We start from the raw sequence: 17,817 nt of genomic DNA on the forward strand, positions 1-17,817 counted from the left end.
GGAGCGTCTTCGGTCATCTCCGGTGCCTCAAGGGGCGGTTCGTATAATCTTCGGAGCCTTGGCGGTACTAATTTAAGGAATACCTCTTATTCATTAATTTCCAGACAAACAAAGGTCCGCGGGTAGCTTGTGGGCCGTCTAATTCAGAGCCCCCAAGCTCTACGTTGGGGAAGGAGACTGTGAACGCACTCTGACCTTTAACCTCGGCCGGTGCGGGGAGGGAGGTGCCACCCTCTATATAAGGCGCTTTCCGGCCTTTTGCGGCCCTTTTTCCGCCGCCGCGCAGCGCTCCGTTGTCGGCGCCGCGCAGCCTGCCCGGCCACGCCATGGGTTTCGGGGACCTGAGGAGCGCCGCCGGCCTCCAGGTGCTCAACGACTACCTGGCGGACCGGAGCTACATCGAGGGGTGAGGGCCGCCGCGCGGGGCCGGGAGGCGGGGCGCGGGCCGGGGCCGCGCGTCTTCCGCCGCTGGCTCCCCGGGCGCCGGGCCTCCGCGCGGGCAGCGTCCCGCGGGCCGGTCAGACCGCGGCCTCGGCCCCGGGAGGGCGGGCGTCCTGGGGACGGCGCACGGCCGCGGAGGCCGACTCAGGGCTGGTCTCCGACGGGGGCTAAGGCGGCCGGTGGCGTCGGCGGGTCCCCCGTGTGCCGGGCCCTGGCTGTCCCTTAAAGCCTGCGTAACTGTCGCCGCAGGTTTGTGCCGTCGCAGGCCGACGTGGCCGTGTTCGAGGCGGTCTCAGGCCCGCCCCCCGCCGACCTGTGTCACGCCTTGCGCTGGTACAACCACATCAAGTCCTACGAGAGGGAGAAGGCCAGGTGAGTTCTCTGGAGGATGGGGCCCTTTCCGGGCTTGAGGGTGTACCCGAGTCGGTGGTTCTCTCTCGGTGAGTGCGAAGCGAAGAGCACAACCGAGGCCGCAGTGGGTGAGGAGAGGTCTGTAGTGTGCACAGGCGCGGGAGGACGCCGGGGTGGCTCCCAATGCAGTGTCCCCCCGGCTCAGTGCCAGTGGAGGCTGCACAGACAGCAGGGCATGACAGATTTATTCGTGACAGCTGCTCCTTCGGGGCGCATGCAGCGGGGCGCATGCAGCAGGGCGCGTGCTGTTACATACATCCACGATCTGAATGTGGCTGTGGACCCTCCCAGGGGAGGACGAGATGACTTTAGGACGCCTAGTGCGGGAACATTTTGTAGAGGTCTTGCTGCAAACGTGTAAGTTTCTCTGCAAGATACCAACATCTGTGAAACTGGTACATGAATTTCTGCAAAACTTTTGACAGACCATGTCGTTGATCAAATTTTCAGTAACTCTTCGTTTGCATGGTTCGTTGGTCACAAAGGCAGCCTTTTCATGTGGCAAATGGGACCCAGGCTACATTAGTTTTCTTGGGAAGTTAGGAACTAAACGTCTTTGTGACTTTAGAAGGCCAAGAGACTGAAACGCTCCGTTTTGTTAGGAAACAGGTAGAACATGGGCAGCAGCAGTTCGACTTTTCCCCACTCTGCCTTGCCACTGTGCTGGCCCTGACCTGGGGGCCCACCTCTGGGTTGAGATGGGGGGCTCATTCATTCAGTCCTTGGCCATTCTTCTGAAACTGCCAACAAGGGTGGAAGTTTGGGGACGTGGATCCCGTGCACTACTCAAACACTTATTCTGAAAGAGTAAATTATAGTGTTGAATGTGGTGTCTCACATGCTACTATTGTTTGTTGGGTGAGGAGTTAAAATATATAAAACTATCTGGGAGTGTTGAAGGGTAAATTCTTAGTACAAAAGGAGTCCGTTGATAATAGTGAAAACAAGTTCAAATTTTTTTCAAGCCTGCCAGGAGTGAAGAAGGCTTTGGGCAAGTACGGCCCTGCTGATGTGGAAGACACCACAGGAAGTGGAGCTACAGATAGTAAAGATGACGATGACATTGACCTCTTTGGATCTGATGATGAGGAGGTATGCAAAAATTGATGTGCTGTGTGTTGTGCTTAAGCACAGGCTCTGTGGCCACATTGCCTGGGTTTGAATCCTGGCCTCACTTTATTACCTGCCTTTTAAAAATTCTCGCTGGTTACATGATGAGTAAAATCAAATCACCATCTTTCGGCTGAGCTCGTGATGGATTTGCTTTTTTCTGATAAAGCTGGTCTTTGTTGTGTGACCCCACCAGCTTTAAGCTGAGCAACAACCAGCTTTGTGAAATGTATTAATTTTTTTTTTTTACAGGAAAGTGAAGAAGCGAAGAGGCTAAGAGAAGAACGCCTTGCACAGTATGAGTCAAAGAAAGCCAAGAGTAGGTCATTTTATGATTTAACTTCATTCATTTCATGGTAATGTGAGTAATCTTTTCAAAGACTGATCTGCAAAGTAGTTTCCTCCCCATTCGTTGAATGGGTCAGTGTTTCAGCACCTTCTGTAGAGGTGGTTCTTCCTAAAACTTCCACAGCCACTGGGCTGCAGCTGTTCTTACGGTGGCAGTTGTGGCATTCCTCTGTGGGAAAGAAACTGTTGCACAGTTAAACTCCTCTTTCTTTGCAAAACAGAAAGTGGGCACGTGTGTGACAAACACAAGATGTATCATGTAGTTTTGTGTGGCTAAGGAGATGATCCGTTTCAAACAAATTAAGATTTGTTAACTTTCTTGGGCTAGGGTGAAAAAATATGGTTCAGTATTTGGATAATGCTGTTTTTTGTACTTTTTCTTAGAACCCGCACTTGTGGCCAAGTCTTCCATCCTGTTAGACGTGAAGCCTTGGGATGACGAGACAGATATGGCCAAACTGGAGGAGTGTGTCAGAAGCATTCAGGCAGACGGCTTGGTCTGGGGCTCCTGTGAGTTTACTCTCTGCTTGTTGAAACTGGCATCTGGAATTTGCATATAAGTTTCAACCTTTATTAATCAATAAGACATTTCTAACTAAGATTTTTCTTAATGCTCTTTTCAGCTAAACTAGTTCCAGTGGGGTATGGAATTAAAAAACTTCAAATACAGTGTGTAGTTGAAGACGATAAAGTTGGAACAGATATGCTCGAGGAGCGAATCACTGCCTTTGAGGACTATGTACAGTCCATGGATGTGGCTGCTTTCAACAAGATCTAAAATCCATCGTGGATCGTTGCCCTTAAATAAAAGCTTGAAAGACAACCCTTGACTCTTGACTCTTAAATAGGAGGGTGTTGTTTATTCTTTCCTTTTTGAGGGAAGAAATTCAGTAGATAGGTAATTCATAAACAATATAAATTTGGGTTGGCATTCTTGTTAGACATTAGCCCAAAAGAGGGGAAACTACCTATTACAAATACTGTGAATACACGTAGATGTCGAGTAGATTATATAAACAAATTAATAGAAATGGACTAAATTTTAGTATAATTTCTGTATCCATTAGTGATATCCTCAGCAAGCAGGATGGTACCACTTTTACCACAATATTTCAAGTTTCCATGTTTGCCTTGTTTTTAAAAGAAATCAGGGAGCTAAAACTTCACTTGTGGACATTTTGTATTGAGTTCTAATTTTAGATGATTGGCACTGGGTTTATAATGGCTCCAACCTTGGCCTTTGCAGGGGATTACAAAGTTATTTAATATCTGAGTTGGTTCTCAATGGGAATATTGGGAATACTTTAAAGAATTGCAAATGAGACATTATAGTTAGTGCTTAGGACAATACCGGGCACATAGTGAATAACATCAATTATTTGCCGAATAGTTAATAAAACATTTGGAGGTGAATGACAGGACTAAGTCCATTTCTGATTAAGCAGTCAATGACTTAAAGGGCCAACGAAGTAACTTGTAACCTGGCGTCTTGGAGTTGGGGCTTACTTGTGACTGAAAAAAATGACACAATTACAAAGCCCACCTGAAAATGATGTCAAATGTTACGAGATGGGATGTGCAACGTTAGTAAAAGACCCATAACCCAGAGGAGGGAACCCAGATTCCTGGAGTTTGTCATGAATTTGTCAAGGCAGTTGTTGCAAATTGATAGAATGCCTCATGTACGGTTGAGGGAGAACTTGCTTTAAGTGTTGGGAATGTGATTGGAGGGGGCGTTGGTTCCTGGAAGGAGGGATATATAGGTCATTGATTCCTTGGCTTGGGTGTGGAGGTGGGACCAAGTGGGACATTTTACTTGGATTTGGAAATGGATTGATCCTCTTAGGAGGGGGGACCTCAGTGCTGAGGTGCTGCAGGTTAATGTACTGAGATGAGGGCGAGGTGTTGAGTCAAATGATAGTCAAATACTGGAAACAGCTGCATTTTAACAGTTACATTGGGGTATATGGCCTATTTGATTATATTTTCTGACAGTAGCAGTTTTTATGAAAGTAGAGTTTGAGGATTGCTGACCTCTAAAAGTCCTTATTTTGTCGTCTGTGTAATCTCTTTGTAGACCAAAGAGATTAAATCATTTGAGGTCAAAATTTTCCTAGCAAAGCCAGACGATGCTGGGTTTTTTTCCTCTCAATTTGATTTTATTTATATGTGACTACCTTGAATGTGGGGAAATGTGTGCATTCTAAGAAAAATTTATTTACTCGGACATGTATGTAGTGATGACTAAAATCACCTCCACTAAGCGGCATTTAGTCCAACAGACCCAGTCTAAAATCACCAGAGAAATTTTCAGGTTGTCAGTATCATGAGAGCCAGCAGAGGGCAGCACTTCATTTTCTGGAGAACAGGAGAACCTGGGAATTCTGGAAATGCTGCTATGGAGAGATGTAGTATAACTAGTGAATAGTAGCCAAAAGTAATTCACCATCATTGACATGTTAAAGGGATTGAGTACCAGATAGCTTGACCAAAACGTTAAGTATTAAGTAAAATCATTAGCAATAAAAAATTATTAAAAATTTGGTTCAAGATAAAAGGAGTTTAAAAATTCAGAATGGCCAATTCAAACTACAGCTGTCTTGTAAATCTTTTTTTTTTTTTTTTTTTTAAGATTTTATTTATTTATTTTTTCCCCCCAAAGCCCCAGTAGATAGTTGTGTGTCATAGCTGCACATCCTTCTAGTTGCTGCACGTGGGACGCGGCCTCAGCATGGCCGGAGAAGCAGCGCGTCGGTGCGCGCCCGGGATCCGAACCCGGGTCGCCAGCAGCGGAGCGCGCTCACTTAACCACTAAGCCACGGGGCCGGCCCTGTCTTGTAAATCTTAAAATGACGATAAAGCACGTGACTTTAAAAACCTTGTCTCCATGGCCTTGAATAGATATATTTAATGGTATCTTAATTACATATTTTAAAAAGTAGATAGTACATTAACATAGTTCAAGGGGCCGGCCCCGTGGCTTAGCAGTTAAGTGCACGCGCTCCGCTACTGGCGGCCTGGGTTCAGATCCCAGGCGCGCACCGATGCACCGCTTCTCCGGCCATGCTGAGGCCGCGTCCCACATACAGCAACTAGAAGGATGTGCAACTATGACATACAACTATCTGCTGGGGCTTTGGGGGAAAAAAAAGGAGGAGGATTGGCAATAGATGTTAGCTCAGAGCTGGTCTTCCTCAGCAAAAAGAGGAGGATTAGCATGGATGTTAGCTCAGGGCTGATCTTCCTCACAAAAAAAAAACAGTTCAAAATTCAAGAGGTTATACAGTGAAGTCTCCCCTGTCTCACAGGCCTCCCGTAACCTCCATGAAAGCAACCAGTGTCACAGGTTTAGGTCTTCCAGTCCTAGTGTGAGCACATGCACAGACCGACTAGCACACGACACGCACTTCTGCCCCGTGCGTTTTGTCGGTAGAAACAGACTCTTATCTTGGAGGTGAGCTCTATCTTGGATGTTCCATGTCAGTACATAAGAAGCTCCCTGATTTTTTAACAGTTGCATCACTCATTGTCTCCTTATTTATCCAAAGCCTATTTGTTGGATCTTTAGGTTGCTTTCAGTTTTTGGCAGTTATGAGCAGTGCTCATATTTGCCTGTGAGCCAGTGTACTGATGAACCACTTTTGAACCAATGGGCCCAGAAATAGGTATACATAGAGGTTTTTTTTGTTTCTGGCTTTGAAGTGGAAGACAGAACAAATAAAAGAGCCCACCTTTTTCTCAGGCTCCATAATGTAAGTGATTACAATGACTCTGAAACCTTGGTTGTTTTTCATACTCAGTATCCCTAGCACAGGGCTGGGCACCGTGTGGGAATTCAAAACTGATTCATTCGGTATCACTGTTAGATGCTGTAAAAATACGAAAGGAGAGTTAAGAAAATAACTCTAGGGAGGTGGTTCAAACACAAAATTGTTAAGAAGAAAAGTCATTCTGTGATTAAGCAAGTAATCCGAAAGTTCAGAGGGTCAGGGAAGGCTAGACTTGAATAAAAGTTTTTTAGAGGAATTGAGACTTGAGCTGGATGGACCTTAATCAGTAATTCGTTAAAAAAAAAAAGAGAGAGAATGTTCCAGGAGGGTGAGAAAGGCAGAATAATAAGGGCAGGAGTGGGAACAGAGATTGGGAGGCATTTAGACCAGTCGGTCTGGATTTGCAGTGTCAGGCTGGGATTACACAGGGTGGGGCCAGTTGTAGAGGCAGTTGAATTATAGCCTGGCTCATTCCCTGAAGGCAGTGGGGAGCCCTGAAGGTTTCCAAGACACACAATGATGAGACAAAGGCAGACCTCTGACTGGGAGATGGTGTGGATGGAAGCAGAGAAATGAAAGGACTGTTAGAACCCTAATGTAAATGGAAATGGCTAAATTACGGCATACAGACTCAATGAAGTAGTTTATGAATTTAATGTAATTATTTTAAAAAGTAATGGAGACTATAGCAACATTGAAAAATCCTTGATTTTTCATTGCCTATTACTATGAAAAGATAAGCTTATGGACAAAGACACAAATACAAAAAGAGTCGCACTAGTGTTTTGAGATATACGTATATATATTTTTCCAAACAAATACAATTTGGCAATGGCAATTCGTGCCCTTAGAATAAAAAAGTAAAAACTACGTGCCTCATATAAGTTATCTGATCTGACCCCATTACAAGCCTGTGAGATAAACAAGGCAGACGGACGCTGTTTTCACCACGTGTAGATGAGGAAACTGAACTCTGAAAGACGACTTGCTGGATTTTTTACCTAGTGAGCGAGAGGAGGAACTCAAACCAGGTCTTCATAGGCCGGAGGATGTGTTGGCAATGGAATGGAAAGTTCCTCATCTCTGCTTTTAAATTTAATCCTATTTCATCAGTGTAACCCTTGCTTCATACCCTCAGGGAGAGAAGATAAGGTCATGTAAGGGGTAAACTTAAAATGGAAGTTGAGACTGATCGACACACGTTCTCCCGTTACTTGCTCTTTGTGGGTGATAAGAGTTGCATTCAGGAAATGTCCCCAGTGAGAATCTCATTTGGAATGTCATTGGCTTGAATAGCTTTCAGTAAAGTAAAAATCAAAGGAAAATGTCCATAGCCTTCTAACTATGCATCTCAAAACGAGGTACTGCCTGTGTGGAAGAATACTGAGGAACGGTGGGTTACTATTCAGCCTGACGCCAACTTGTGAATCTTCTGTCGTCACTTCGTCCCTGTGGCACTAATGGGTCTAGTCTCTCTTCTGAACACAGCCCATGTTTTCCAACCTCTGAACACCTGGTCTTGCTGTGCCGCCTACCTGAAACAGCCTCTTTTCTCACCTGCACTTGGTAAGATTGTAGCCATTCTTCAAGGTGCGCTTCAGATGCCTCTGTCAAGAAGGCTTCTTTGATTCTGCTCCTTCTTGCCCCTGGCAGGCTACCAGCCCATAATACTTTTTTATAGCACTTATAAACCATCTTGTTTTAAAGTTCTTAGTGTTGTTCCCTTGTTCTTCCTCTGAGGTTTCACGGTCATTCAAGAGGAGGAAGGGAGCTCACGTTTACTGAGCAGTTACTGTTTCAGAAGATGCCAGGAGTTTCGCTGGGTAAATAGAATACCAGCTAGTATCTATCAGGTACTTGTGGGGCTGAGCACCGCTGTATAGGTGCTCTACCTGCATCAACCCATTTAATTTTCACAGTAGCCCTATGTGGCAGGTGCTACTGTTGTTACCAGCATTTTGCAGATGGGGAAAACCGAAGTATAGAAATTTGAATTACTTTAGCCAAAGCCACAGACTTAAGAGGTGTTGGAGCCGTGATTCAAATCCAGATATCCTGCCTCCGGAGGCCTGGGACTTGCCTCTGTTTCGAAGAGCTGCCTCCCCTTGAGGAGGAGACACGTCTATCTCCCTGGGTCCATGCCCCCGGGCCCTGAGCCTGGGATTCTCACTCTCCTCCTGGGCACGGAGCCCCTCGCTTCCTCCCCACGTGGCTTGTGCACGGCCCCTCTCCAGCCCCCCTGTCCTTTCAGTCATCATCCTGCTCTTGGTCATTACACCCCTGGAGAGCCCCACCCACCAGATCCCAACTGCCAGGGGGGCGGAGGGAGGCTTGGTGTCCCCAACCCTGGTCCATGCTTGGCGCTATGCTACTCTTTCGATCTTCAAGCTGAGAATAAAAAATCAGCTCCTCTTTCTGCTGGGAAGCTGCCTGCACTGGTTGCTACTTTCTATTTGGTGGATTCCTGTTACATCCCCACTATCTGCTATTTTATTTTAAAAGCCACTAAAACTGAAGTTCTTAGTCTGGGGTCTAAAGACTCCCTGAAATTTTATTTAAAAGCATTTTTCTGAGGAAAGGACCCATAACTTTCATTAGATTCTCAAATATATTCAGAGTTCCTCTAAGACTTCTGTAGACCTTAGGAAGCTCCACCCCTCATATCAAACATTGCAGCATACTGAAATCCCATATTAATTATAAATTTTTATATAATTAAAAAATATTTCATGTGATTAATGTAAAGGCATATTTCATAGACATGTAATTATTTATTAATTTTGACTTTTCAGGCTTCCTTTTCGTATTTTAGAGCCGATAATGTTTTTTAAGATCTCAAATATTTTCATCAGCCCTGGGAAAGCTCACAGGCCCTACATGCTGTGCCCGTTGAGTCAAGTGAGAAAAATGACTCACAAAGGTTAGCGAGCGCCACCCTGAAGTGTAGCTTCCAGAATACCACCTGCTCTGTAATCTCCTCCTGCCCCTGGTAGCTTCATCCCCTTCCTGCTCCTCAGCCTTCTTCCTCTCTCAGCCTTGAGAGTCTCTCCCTTTGCCCAAACTAAGGATGAGCCCATAGAGTTCTCTTCATTTCTGGATCCTCCAGCGTTTCTCCTGATTCTGGGACGCCAGGGCTAATGGGAACGCAGAGTGGAGTATCTCAAAGCCCAGTGATGGAGGGGCACATTGAAAGGCTGCACAAAAAGCCGGAAACTCACGCTGATCCTCTCTCCTGCCTTCCCTGACCCATCCCGGACTGGGTAGAAAACATGACATTTGGGAATGACACAAGTTTGGGATATGCTGAGCTATGCCACACATTTTTTGGGACTCATTTCCAAAACCGATCTGGTTGTTGCATGGGGCTAACACTAAAGAACATAGCCAATAAATAATCTGATATTTCCAAAAACTAGGAGATGAAATAAAAAAGGATACTGACTCAAGAAACAACATGGCTCCCCTCACAACTTTCAAAATAAAATTGAGAAATTAGAGAAAATTAAATTTTTAAAATTACAACGAGTAGCAGAGTTTGTATTCATAAGAGACAAGGGTACCAGCGGAGACAAGGGCTAGGAGCAGGGTCTTGAGGAAACCCCACAGGCAGGACACAGATTTCCAGTGTTTCTTCACCTCCGACTGGACGCCGTCTCTTACCCCTCTGAATGATCTACACTTGCCCTGGCTCTCCTGTGGCCCTGATTGCTGTAACCTTGTTCCAGGATTGTTTTTATGCAGGTGTAATCTCACCATCTAACCTGTAAGTACCGTATGCATCTTGGCATCCCTCATAACATCTCTCTACCATGGCTCTGTATACCTCTTAGGTGCTCATCTATTTGCTAAAGGGAGAGATGAATAGAGGTCATAATGCTTCACAGTCTAAAATGCAGCAGATTTGCACCATGAAGAGGTCACTGACTTAAAGGTACACTTGATTGGTTTTATTATCCTGGTGTCTATGGATTTACAGGAACAGAAGGTGGAAACATCAATGTCATGCATGTTTTCTTTTTCTGAAATCATTCTGAGACTGGGCTGGCCTACCTGCTATCTGGATGTCAACGCTTCCTTTTTATAGCAATCTCATACATACTTGCACTTACGCAGAACTTTCCAAAAACATTTACGTTTATAATGATATCGTGGGGGATTAGAGACGGGAGTGTATCCCCATCGAGTGGTGGGGTCTAGTCCTCTCCCCTTGAATCTGAGCTGGCCTTTGACTGCTTTGACCTACAGAGTACAGTGGGAGTGATACCGTGCCAGGGTCTGGCATCGCCTTTAAGAGGACTAGAAATTTCCGTAAGTTGCCCTAAGTGCCATATAAGAAGTCTGGCTACCTGAGGTGCCATGCTGGAACACTTGTGTGGAGAGAGAAGAGAAGAGAAAGGAGTGCAGGAGACGGAGGGGACGGGGTGGGGTGAGGGGAGGACAGAGCAGGGAAGAGAGCTGCTCAGCCCATGCCCAGCTCTTCCAGACATGCAGCCACTCAGGTCATCCCAGTGCAGTGCGGCCCCAGACGTTGTGAAGCAGAGAGACGACCCTCCCTTCTGTGTGTTGTTTGAATTCCCGACTCTGAGAATTATGAGATACAACAATAATAAATTGTTGTTTTAAGCACCTAGACCTTGGGGCAGTTTGGTAAACATTAATAGTTAACTGGAACAATGTTTTAAACTACTATAACCAACTATTACTTTAATTCATAAATGTATATCACAGATTACATGAGATAAAGAAATTAAGTACATATGTTACATTTTAAGAATATGTCTAATAGGTTACTTGTGCAAAATGAAAGTGAGCTTAAGCAAACATTTTAATATTTTTGAAATTAGTCATATATTTAACATTAAGATTTAGGACTTTTAAAAAGTTATTAAAATTGAAAAAATAATAAGTGTTGATTAATCTACTTAGCAAGAATAACACAGATAATTTAAGTTGCAGGGGGAAAAAACGAAGATCCTAAGTTTTATATTCACACAAATACGTGATGCCGATATACTGACCAAAAACAACGACAAGAAACGGTCAGCTCTGTATCTTGGAACCAACAATCTGAAACCATCTGTCCAGCGACCCACACAGAAGCCTTACACTGGCTTGTGGAAGAGTCAGAATTCACTGGGCTGTTTCCAGGAGACACGGGTTCTTGCTCTCGGAGTTCCTGAGCTGGTCGCTCGCGGTGCTGGAGCAGCTCACCTCCCACAGCGTGTTCTTGAGAATCTCAGCCACGGAAGCCCGAAAGTGCGCTTGGAACTTCTTGCTAATTAGGACGTAAAGGATGGGGTTCAAGCAGCTGTTGAGGAATGCCAAGCCAGTGGAGAGGGGGATTCCAGCCTGCAGTACCTGATGGAAATAGCCACTGTGGTGAATCGTGAGCTCCCAAATGCTAAACAGGTGATACGGAGTCCAGCAAATAAAGAAGGCCGTGACCACAGCCAGAATGGTCCAGAAATGCTTGCTGGAGATCAGGATGCTTCGCTTCTTCACCTTGAAGATGAGACACAAGTAGCAAATGCCCATTGTCAGCAGAGGGAAGAGGTACCCAACAATGACTTTCACCCAGGTCAGAACATGGTGCCTCATCACAGTGAGGTCAGAATCATGCTCATGGAAATTGTTATAGCAAAGAGTTTGGTTATCAAACTCCAGAGTGTCCCGGAAGTAGAGGGCAGGACCACCCATTAGTGAAGCCAAAAGCCAAACGAATATAATAACAATCAGGGCGTTCCTTAGGGTTCGGTACCGATGAGATAGGACAGGATGGATCAAGTGGATATAGCGGTCCAGGCTGATCACCGTCAGGAATAAAACACTGGCAAACATGTTCAACTGGGCAATGAAGGAATTGGCCTTGCACAACCAGATGCCGAAGGGCCAGTGGAAGTTCATGGCCACATAGGAGATGTAGAGGGGCAGGAAGAGAAGAAAAATGAAATCTGCAATGGCCAGATTGAGGAACCAGAGAGTGGTGACTGTCTTCCTCCACTTGAATCCCGTGAACCAAATGACAGTGGCATTTCCTGGAATGCCCAGAACAAATGCCAAACAGTACAACACCAGGGAGACCCAGTGGACGACTCCCAGGCGGGCACTCTCCTCCAAATCAGCCTCTGGGGAGTAATATTCCAGGACATAGGAGTAGTTCTCAAACTCTCCAAGTAAAGTTTCCTCTAGATCTTCCATGGCCTTGCTAAGTGGAGAATGAAGAACTCTACAGAAGCAAACCTAAAAGAGAGAAAATAATTGTTAAAAGAAGAAGAAATGTTTGGTGAATGATACGGAACATAAGGATAAAAATATTTCATCTTACAAACTGGAAATAGTATATTCTTTGCTAGGACTTGTGATTACACTCCAGATGTCCAAGTCTTGGTGGACCTCAGTTTCGCTCTGATTATTATCAAAGGTGTGAGAGTCCATTTTTGTATTCAGTAAGTGCTAAATTAAAGTGATTGACTCTACAGGTGCAATTCCTCTGTTCATAATGCTTGCAGGGCTGACTAGAGACAATCTAACATTCAACAAGCATTTATTACGTTCTTACTCTGCATTATTATTTTATGGACGATGCAGAAGAAAACAAATTAATACCTACATGGTGGTGACTTCAAAATCCTTATTTGTACCCTGATTTCTTAAGCTCTTTTTTTTTTTTTTTTTGGTGAGGAAGATCAGCCCTGAGCTAACATCTGTTGCCAATCCTCCTCTTTTTGCTGAGGAAGACTGGCCCTGGGCTAACATCCATGCCCGTTTTCCTCCACTTTATGTGGGATGCTGCCACAGCATGGCTTGACAAGTGGTGTGTCTGTGTGCGCCCGGGATCCGAACCCCGGGCTGCTGTAGCAGAGCGTGCACACTTAACCGCTGCGCCACTGGGCCGGCCCTCTTAAGCTCTAGACAGAGTTCCAGCTGCTTCCTCAACCCACCCACCTGGATGTCACAGGCAAGCACTGGAGATTCTGACCCACTATTTTGAACCCAAGGATGTTTTAATTCTATGTTTATGAAAGCAAACGTGTTCATCAGAATTACATCAATGTGGAAGGCTTTTCAACCGAAAGGTATCTTTTGGAGTAAACTTGACTATGATCATTTAATTTCTATATTAATTTCCTATAGAGTGCAGTTAAGCTTTATTTAAATTTTTATTTTACTGAAATTCCTTTATTTTGAATTAATTTGAATTAATTCTTTTCTACATTTACAACAAAGATTTGATTTATTAATCAGTTTTATTTTGTTTATTTTTGTCCCTACCAAATATTCTCTATTGTAATTTCACCCAAAGTAAGTTTTCTTTTGTGGCCTTTTTTTTTTTCTCTTCTATCAAGGCTAGTTTTCCTGGGTTAAGAAGACTTAAATGTTAATTTTTCAACCAAAACAAAGTTTACTGGGTGCAATTTTAGCATCATCAATTTTATTTTGTGTTATTTCTATTGAAAATCAAGTAGAAAAAATATTAATATTTGTCTTCATTTCATGGAGCTACAATCATTAATGGGGCAAACGTAAGATTTGGGATTACAGTAGGGTTAGAATGAAGTCAAACATCTTGTGTTGCTCAGAGCATCTCAAACTCAATTCGACTAACACTGAGTTCATCATCCTACCTAAAATTGTTTGAAGAATCTGGCAGGGCATAATTAAAAAGCAAAAGCAATTCATTCGTGTCCTCCCAACCCCAGACTCAGCCAACTTCTCTTTATTTTCCAATATTTAGCTCAAATGCCACCTTTTCTTGGAAACATTTCCTGACATTACGTTCCCCCAGATAATTATGATAGTATTAATAACTATTATTATAAATAATAGTCAATGTTATTGGGAATTTACTAGGTTTGAGGCATGTATGATCTAATTTGATCCTCACAGGACTCTTATAAAGTAGTTAAGCACCATTATTGTTCCCATTTACAGGAAGGCTCTGAAGCTTGGAGAGGCTTAGTGACTTGCCCAGGATCACACAATCTGTAGTTGGAGCAGCGGGATCTGAATTCAGGTCTGCTGGACCCAGAGCCCGAGCTCTTCGTCGCTGCCATATTCCCCTCTCCTGTCACATTTCTCTTCTCCTGCTTAAAAGATGATACTGTCATTGACTTATCTTTGATTTCTGCCCCACCAAACTGTGAACTCCCCGAGAACAACGGCTGTCATCTCTGCGGCCCGCAGCGCCTGTACAAGTCCTAACATAAGACTGGTGATTAACGTGGGTCTCATAAAGGATCGGCTCTGCCACAAATCTGGTTCAGAACCAGGTGTAATTTTAAAGCCTCAGAGGAAAATCTGTGAGTTCACCCCTAAGTGAACGTCACTGCCAGAATTCACCACGACCCACAGTTCTATCTTAGGATCTTGGTTTGCTCTTGATACCAAGTCCTTTGCTTTCTGTCCTACTCCAGCAAGAATTGGCTTCCTTCTTGCTGCCCTGTTCTTTCAGGCCTGGGATCTTACCTGCCCTCTCCGCTCCTTCTGGTGGTTGACACTCCCCAGTGTCAAATCCTTTCAAGCCTAGCCTCCAACTCCCTGTCTTGGTTTTCTGCTTGTATTCCAGGACACCCGTACCATCCTGGTGCCCATGACATGTTCTTTTAGGCTGTTAGCAATTCTGAAGCCAAATGGCCTGGGTAGTGGTTTAAATCGCCTTACACAACCCCAAGCAGTTGAGTAGATGGAACCTCATTCCCCAAACATAGAAAGTCCATGGAAAACCCCAAATTGCACACAACCACTATCCTCACTGAAAGTCAGAAGCCTTTCCCTTCCAGTGTCGTTACTGACCCTGCCGGGCCGGAATGATCACAGAGCCAGCAGAAGGACACCAACCGCCACCCTCCCAATTCTCCTGGGGCAGGGGGCGGTACCTTGAGGATGAGTGATCTATCTGAACAGAATCCCTTCAAACAGAAAGCCCTGTACCAGAGAACTTCCTAATCTTCCAGAGAGCAGATGAGTTGATTAGATGCAAGGACAAGTTCAGGCTTGGAGAAAGATCTTCAAGAGGAGCTGAGTGCTGCCCAGCTGAATCCTTCATGGGAAATATAAGCTGGGAATTCCCCTATGACTTAGCGCAGGTGTTTTGTGTGGTGATGATGAGGGAAGGGGTGGATGGAGAAAGAGAAGTAAGGCAGAATTCAGAAATTGTCCTACAGAGTCCTTGGGGCAGACACAGCTAATCCTTGAGGACACATTCTTGTTTAATATTATACCTTGTTTGTATATTGCTTTAGTTTACAGGCGCCTCTAGATCTAATTAAGTTTCCAAACCTCACTTAGACCTACCCAATATCTAGAGACTAACTGCATTAGTTTCCTAGGGCTCTCATAACAAAGGACCCTAAACTGGGGTGGCTTAAAATAACAGAAATTTATCATCTCACAGTCTGGAGGTTAGAACTCTAAAATCAAGGTGTAGGTAGGGGTGTTTCCTTCTGAGGGCTGTGAGGGAGAATCTGTTCCATGTTTCTTGCCTTGATTCTGGTGTTTTGCTGGCAAACTTTGGTATTCCTTGGCTTGTATGTGCATCATCTGATATTTGCCTTCATCTTCACACAGTGTCCTCTCTATGTGCATGTCTGTCTCTGTGTCCAAATTTCCCCTTTTTATAAGGACACCAGTCACATTGGATTAGGACTCACCCTAATGACCTCATTTTAACTTGATGACCTCTGTAAAGACTCTATTTCCAAATAAGGTCACATTGTGAGATACTGGGGTTCAAGACTTCAACATATCTTTTTGGGGGGCTGTAACTCAACCCATCACATTAACCCAGGGCTGGCAAGCACAATTCCTGAGTCCTGATCACTCATTTCATTCAGCAAACATTTAGTAAGTGCCTGCATTTGTCTGGCACTGTTCTAGCTGATTGGGATTCTTCACTAAATGAGACAACTATTCTTCTCTCTCAGATTTTAGATTCTAGCAGGAGGAGAGAGACAGTAAAAAATAAACATAATAAAAAAGCAAATTACATAGTGTGTCAGAAGATGGTGAGTGCTGTAGGAAAATGGGGGGAAAGAACACGAGGAAGGGAATGGGAGAAGTGGTGTTAACTTTCAGTGAGGTGGTCAGAGAAGGGCTCATTGAGAAGACAATAATTGCACAGGCTTGGGGAGTGAGGGAGTTAGTGATAAGGATATTTCTAGGCAGAAGGAACAGCCAGTGCAAAGGCCCTATGGCAGAGGTGGGTCTAACATATTCCAGAAGCAGTGAGGATGCCAGTGTGGCTGGAATAGGGTGAGCCAGTGAACAAGGGAAGAGCAGAAGGAAAGAAGCATCAAGGATGTGGGAGGTCAGATCATACAGAGGTTTGTAGGCGTTGAAGAACTTTGATTTTTACTCAAAGGGAAATGGGAGGCTATTGAAGGACTCTGAGCAGAGGAAAAAGGAATCTGATTTACATTATAGGAAGATCGCTCTTTTTGCCATATTGAGAATAGACTGAGTGTAGAAGTAGGGAGATCAGTTAGGAGATCATTGCAATCATCCTGGCTGGAGATGAGGGTGGCTTGGAACAGGGCGGTAGCAGAAGTGATGAGAAATGACTGAATTCTAGACATTTTGGAGATAGAACCAACAGGTTTCTTAATGGACCAGATGTGGGATGTGAGAGAAAGAGAAGAGTCAAAAATGACCCCCAGACTTTAGGACCTTCTGTACCAGAGTCCAAGGCCCTCCACTACCCTTTTCCCCTCTTCTCATTGGCTGGATGAGAATGCAGAGATAAGACATCTTGTACTATGTGGATGAGGAAAACATGGTCTTCAGAAGATAGAAGAAGCTTGGGCCCCTGGAGACCTCGTGGAACAGAGCTGCCCTACTTCTCTGGACCACCTCCTTCTGGATTACTAAGTGAGAAAATATTTCCCCCATTATGCATTTGGGCTTTTGTTAAAGCAGCTGAACTTGTATCCTAACAAACTTAGCTTCTCTAGGCCTTGCCTTTAAGCACTGTGATGGAGACCTGGCAGTACCCACCTCCTGTGAAAGACACTATAAGAAACCCTTGAGGTAGGAGCTACTCCTGACAATGGTCATGGCTTCTGGAAGCTTACTGGAAGAGAGAGAAGGGAGCTTCCCTGAGGGACAACGGAAAGAGGAAGAAACTGGCTTTGTGAGGGGGACCTCTCTTACCCCAGCAAGGGTCAGGGAGCCATTTAAGGACTCCTTTTTTCACCATGGACACTGAATATGAGAGAGTTTCTGCAGTTGACTATGGTGGGCTGGTAAGACTCCTGCGTTATAAGAAAATGAGGGGCAGATCTTGAGTTGTGATAATACTAGACATATACTGTGTTGGCAGAGTTAACATCCTCTGCCCTTTATTTCATAATGTAAATGCCACCAGGGGCAGGTAGCTTTAATGGGTGCAGTGGTCCACGTTGGGGAGACAATGGGATTTGGGTGAACTGAAGAGCAGGAGACTTGCCTTCGGTGGACAGTGGCCACTCACTTCCAGCCACTTGTTTCCATGTGGGAAATGAGGGCTTAGTGTTGCCAGAGTTTTTGAAAAACGGTTGGATATCTGTATTTTTAAAGTGAAAAGTTTCCAACTTCTAAACTACCGTTTTAAAACAAAACAGCTGTGGGCCACATTTAGCCCAGCTCCAAGTCTGTGACCCCTGGGCAGGCAAACTCTTGAAAATACCGAGCTTTTCCACAGTGAAGGAGGAAACTATACATTAGAATGGAAATAGCAACTCTGAGTTGGCCTCTGTGAGTG

The 17,817-nt window shown here is 44.6% G+C and overlaps 2 protein-coding genes and 2 non-coding genes across 9 annotated transcripts in view; 3 read left to right on the forward strand and 1 right to left on the reverse strand.

The window, feature by feature from the left end:
* Positions 1–120: 120 nt before the first annotated feature.
* On the forward strand, positions 121–3,133 carry EEF1B2 (eukaryotic translation elongation factor 1 beta 2). Its single transcript, XM_004426837.3, has 6 exons — positions 121–406; positions 691–813; positions 1,818–1,944; positions 2,215–2,281; positions 2,695–2,820; positions 2,934–3,133. The coding sequence occupies exons 1-6, from the start codon at positions 327–329 to the stop codon at positions 3,086–3,088; spliced, it is 678 nt and encodes a 225-aa protein (XP_004426894.1). The 5' UTR covers positions 121–326; the 3' UTR covers positions 3,089–3,133.
* On the forward strand, positions 2,056–2,134 carry LOC147916361 (small nucleolar RNA SNORD51). The gene has a single exon (XR_015553301.1). It is a non-coding gene; the product is annotated as a small nucleolar RNA SNORD51 (small nucleolar RNA).
* On the forward strand, positions 2,427–2,559 carry LOC147916362 (small nucleolar RNA SNORA41). Its single transcript, XR_015553302.1, has one exon. It is a non-coding gene; the product is annotated as a small nucleolar RNA SNORA41 (small nucleolar RNA).
* Positions 3,134–6,762: 3,629 nt separating the features above from the next.
* Positions 6,763–17,817, reverse strand: part of CMKLR2 (chemerin chemokine-like receptor 2) — a 41,726-nt gene continuing 30,671 nt past the window's right edge. For all 6 annotated transcript variants that reach the window (XM_087435687.1, XM_087435690.1, XM_087435691.1 and 3 more), the window contains one exon: positions 6,763–12,320. In XM_087435687.1, the coding sequence (XP_087291813.1) occupies positions 11,211–12,278 (1,068 nt within the window). In that variant the 5' untranslated portion in view covers positions 12,279–12,320 and the 3' untranslated portion in view covers positions 6,763–11,210. The remainder of the gene's footprint in view (positions 12,321–17,817) is intronic.

Source organism: Ceratotherium simum, chromosome 9 (genome assembly GCF_057802395.1).
Source record: "Ceratotherium simum simum isolate JZ-2026a chromosome 9, ASM5780239v1, whole genome shotgun sequence".
Taxonomy (NCBI): Eukaryota; Metazoa; Chordata; class Mammalia; order Perissodactyla; family Rhinocerotidae; genus Ceratotherium; species Ceratotherium simum.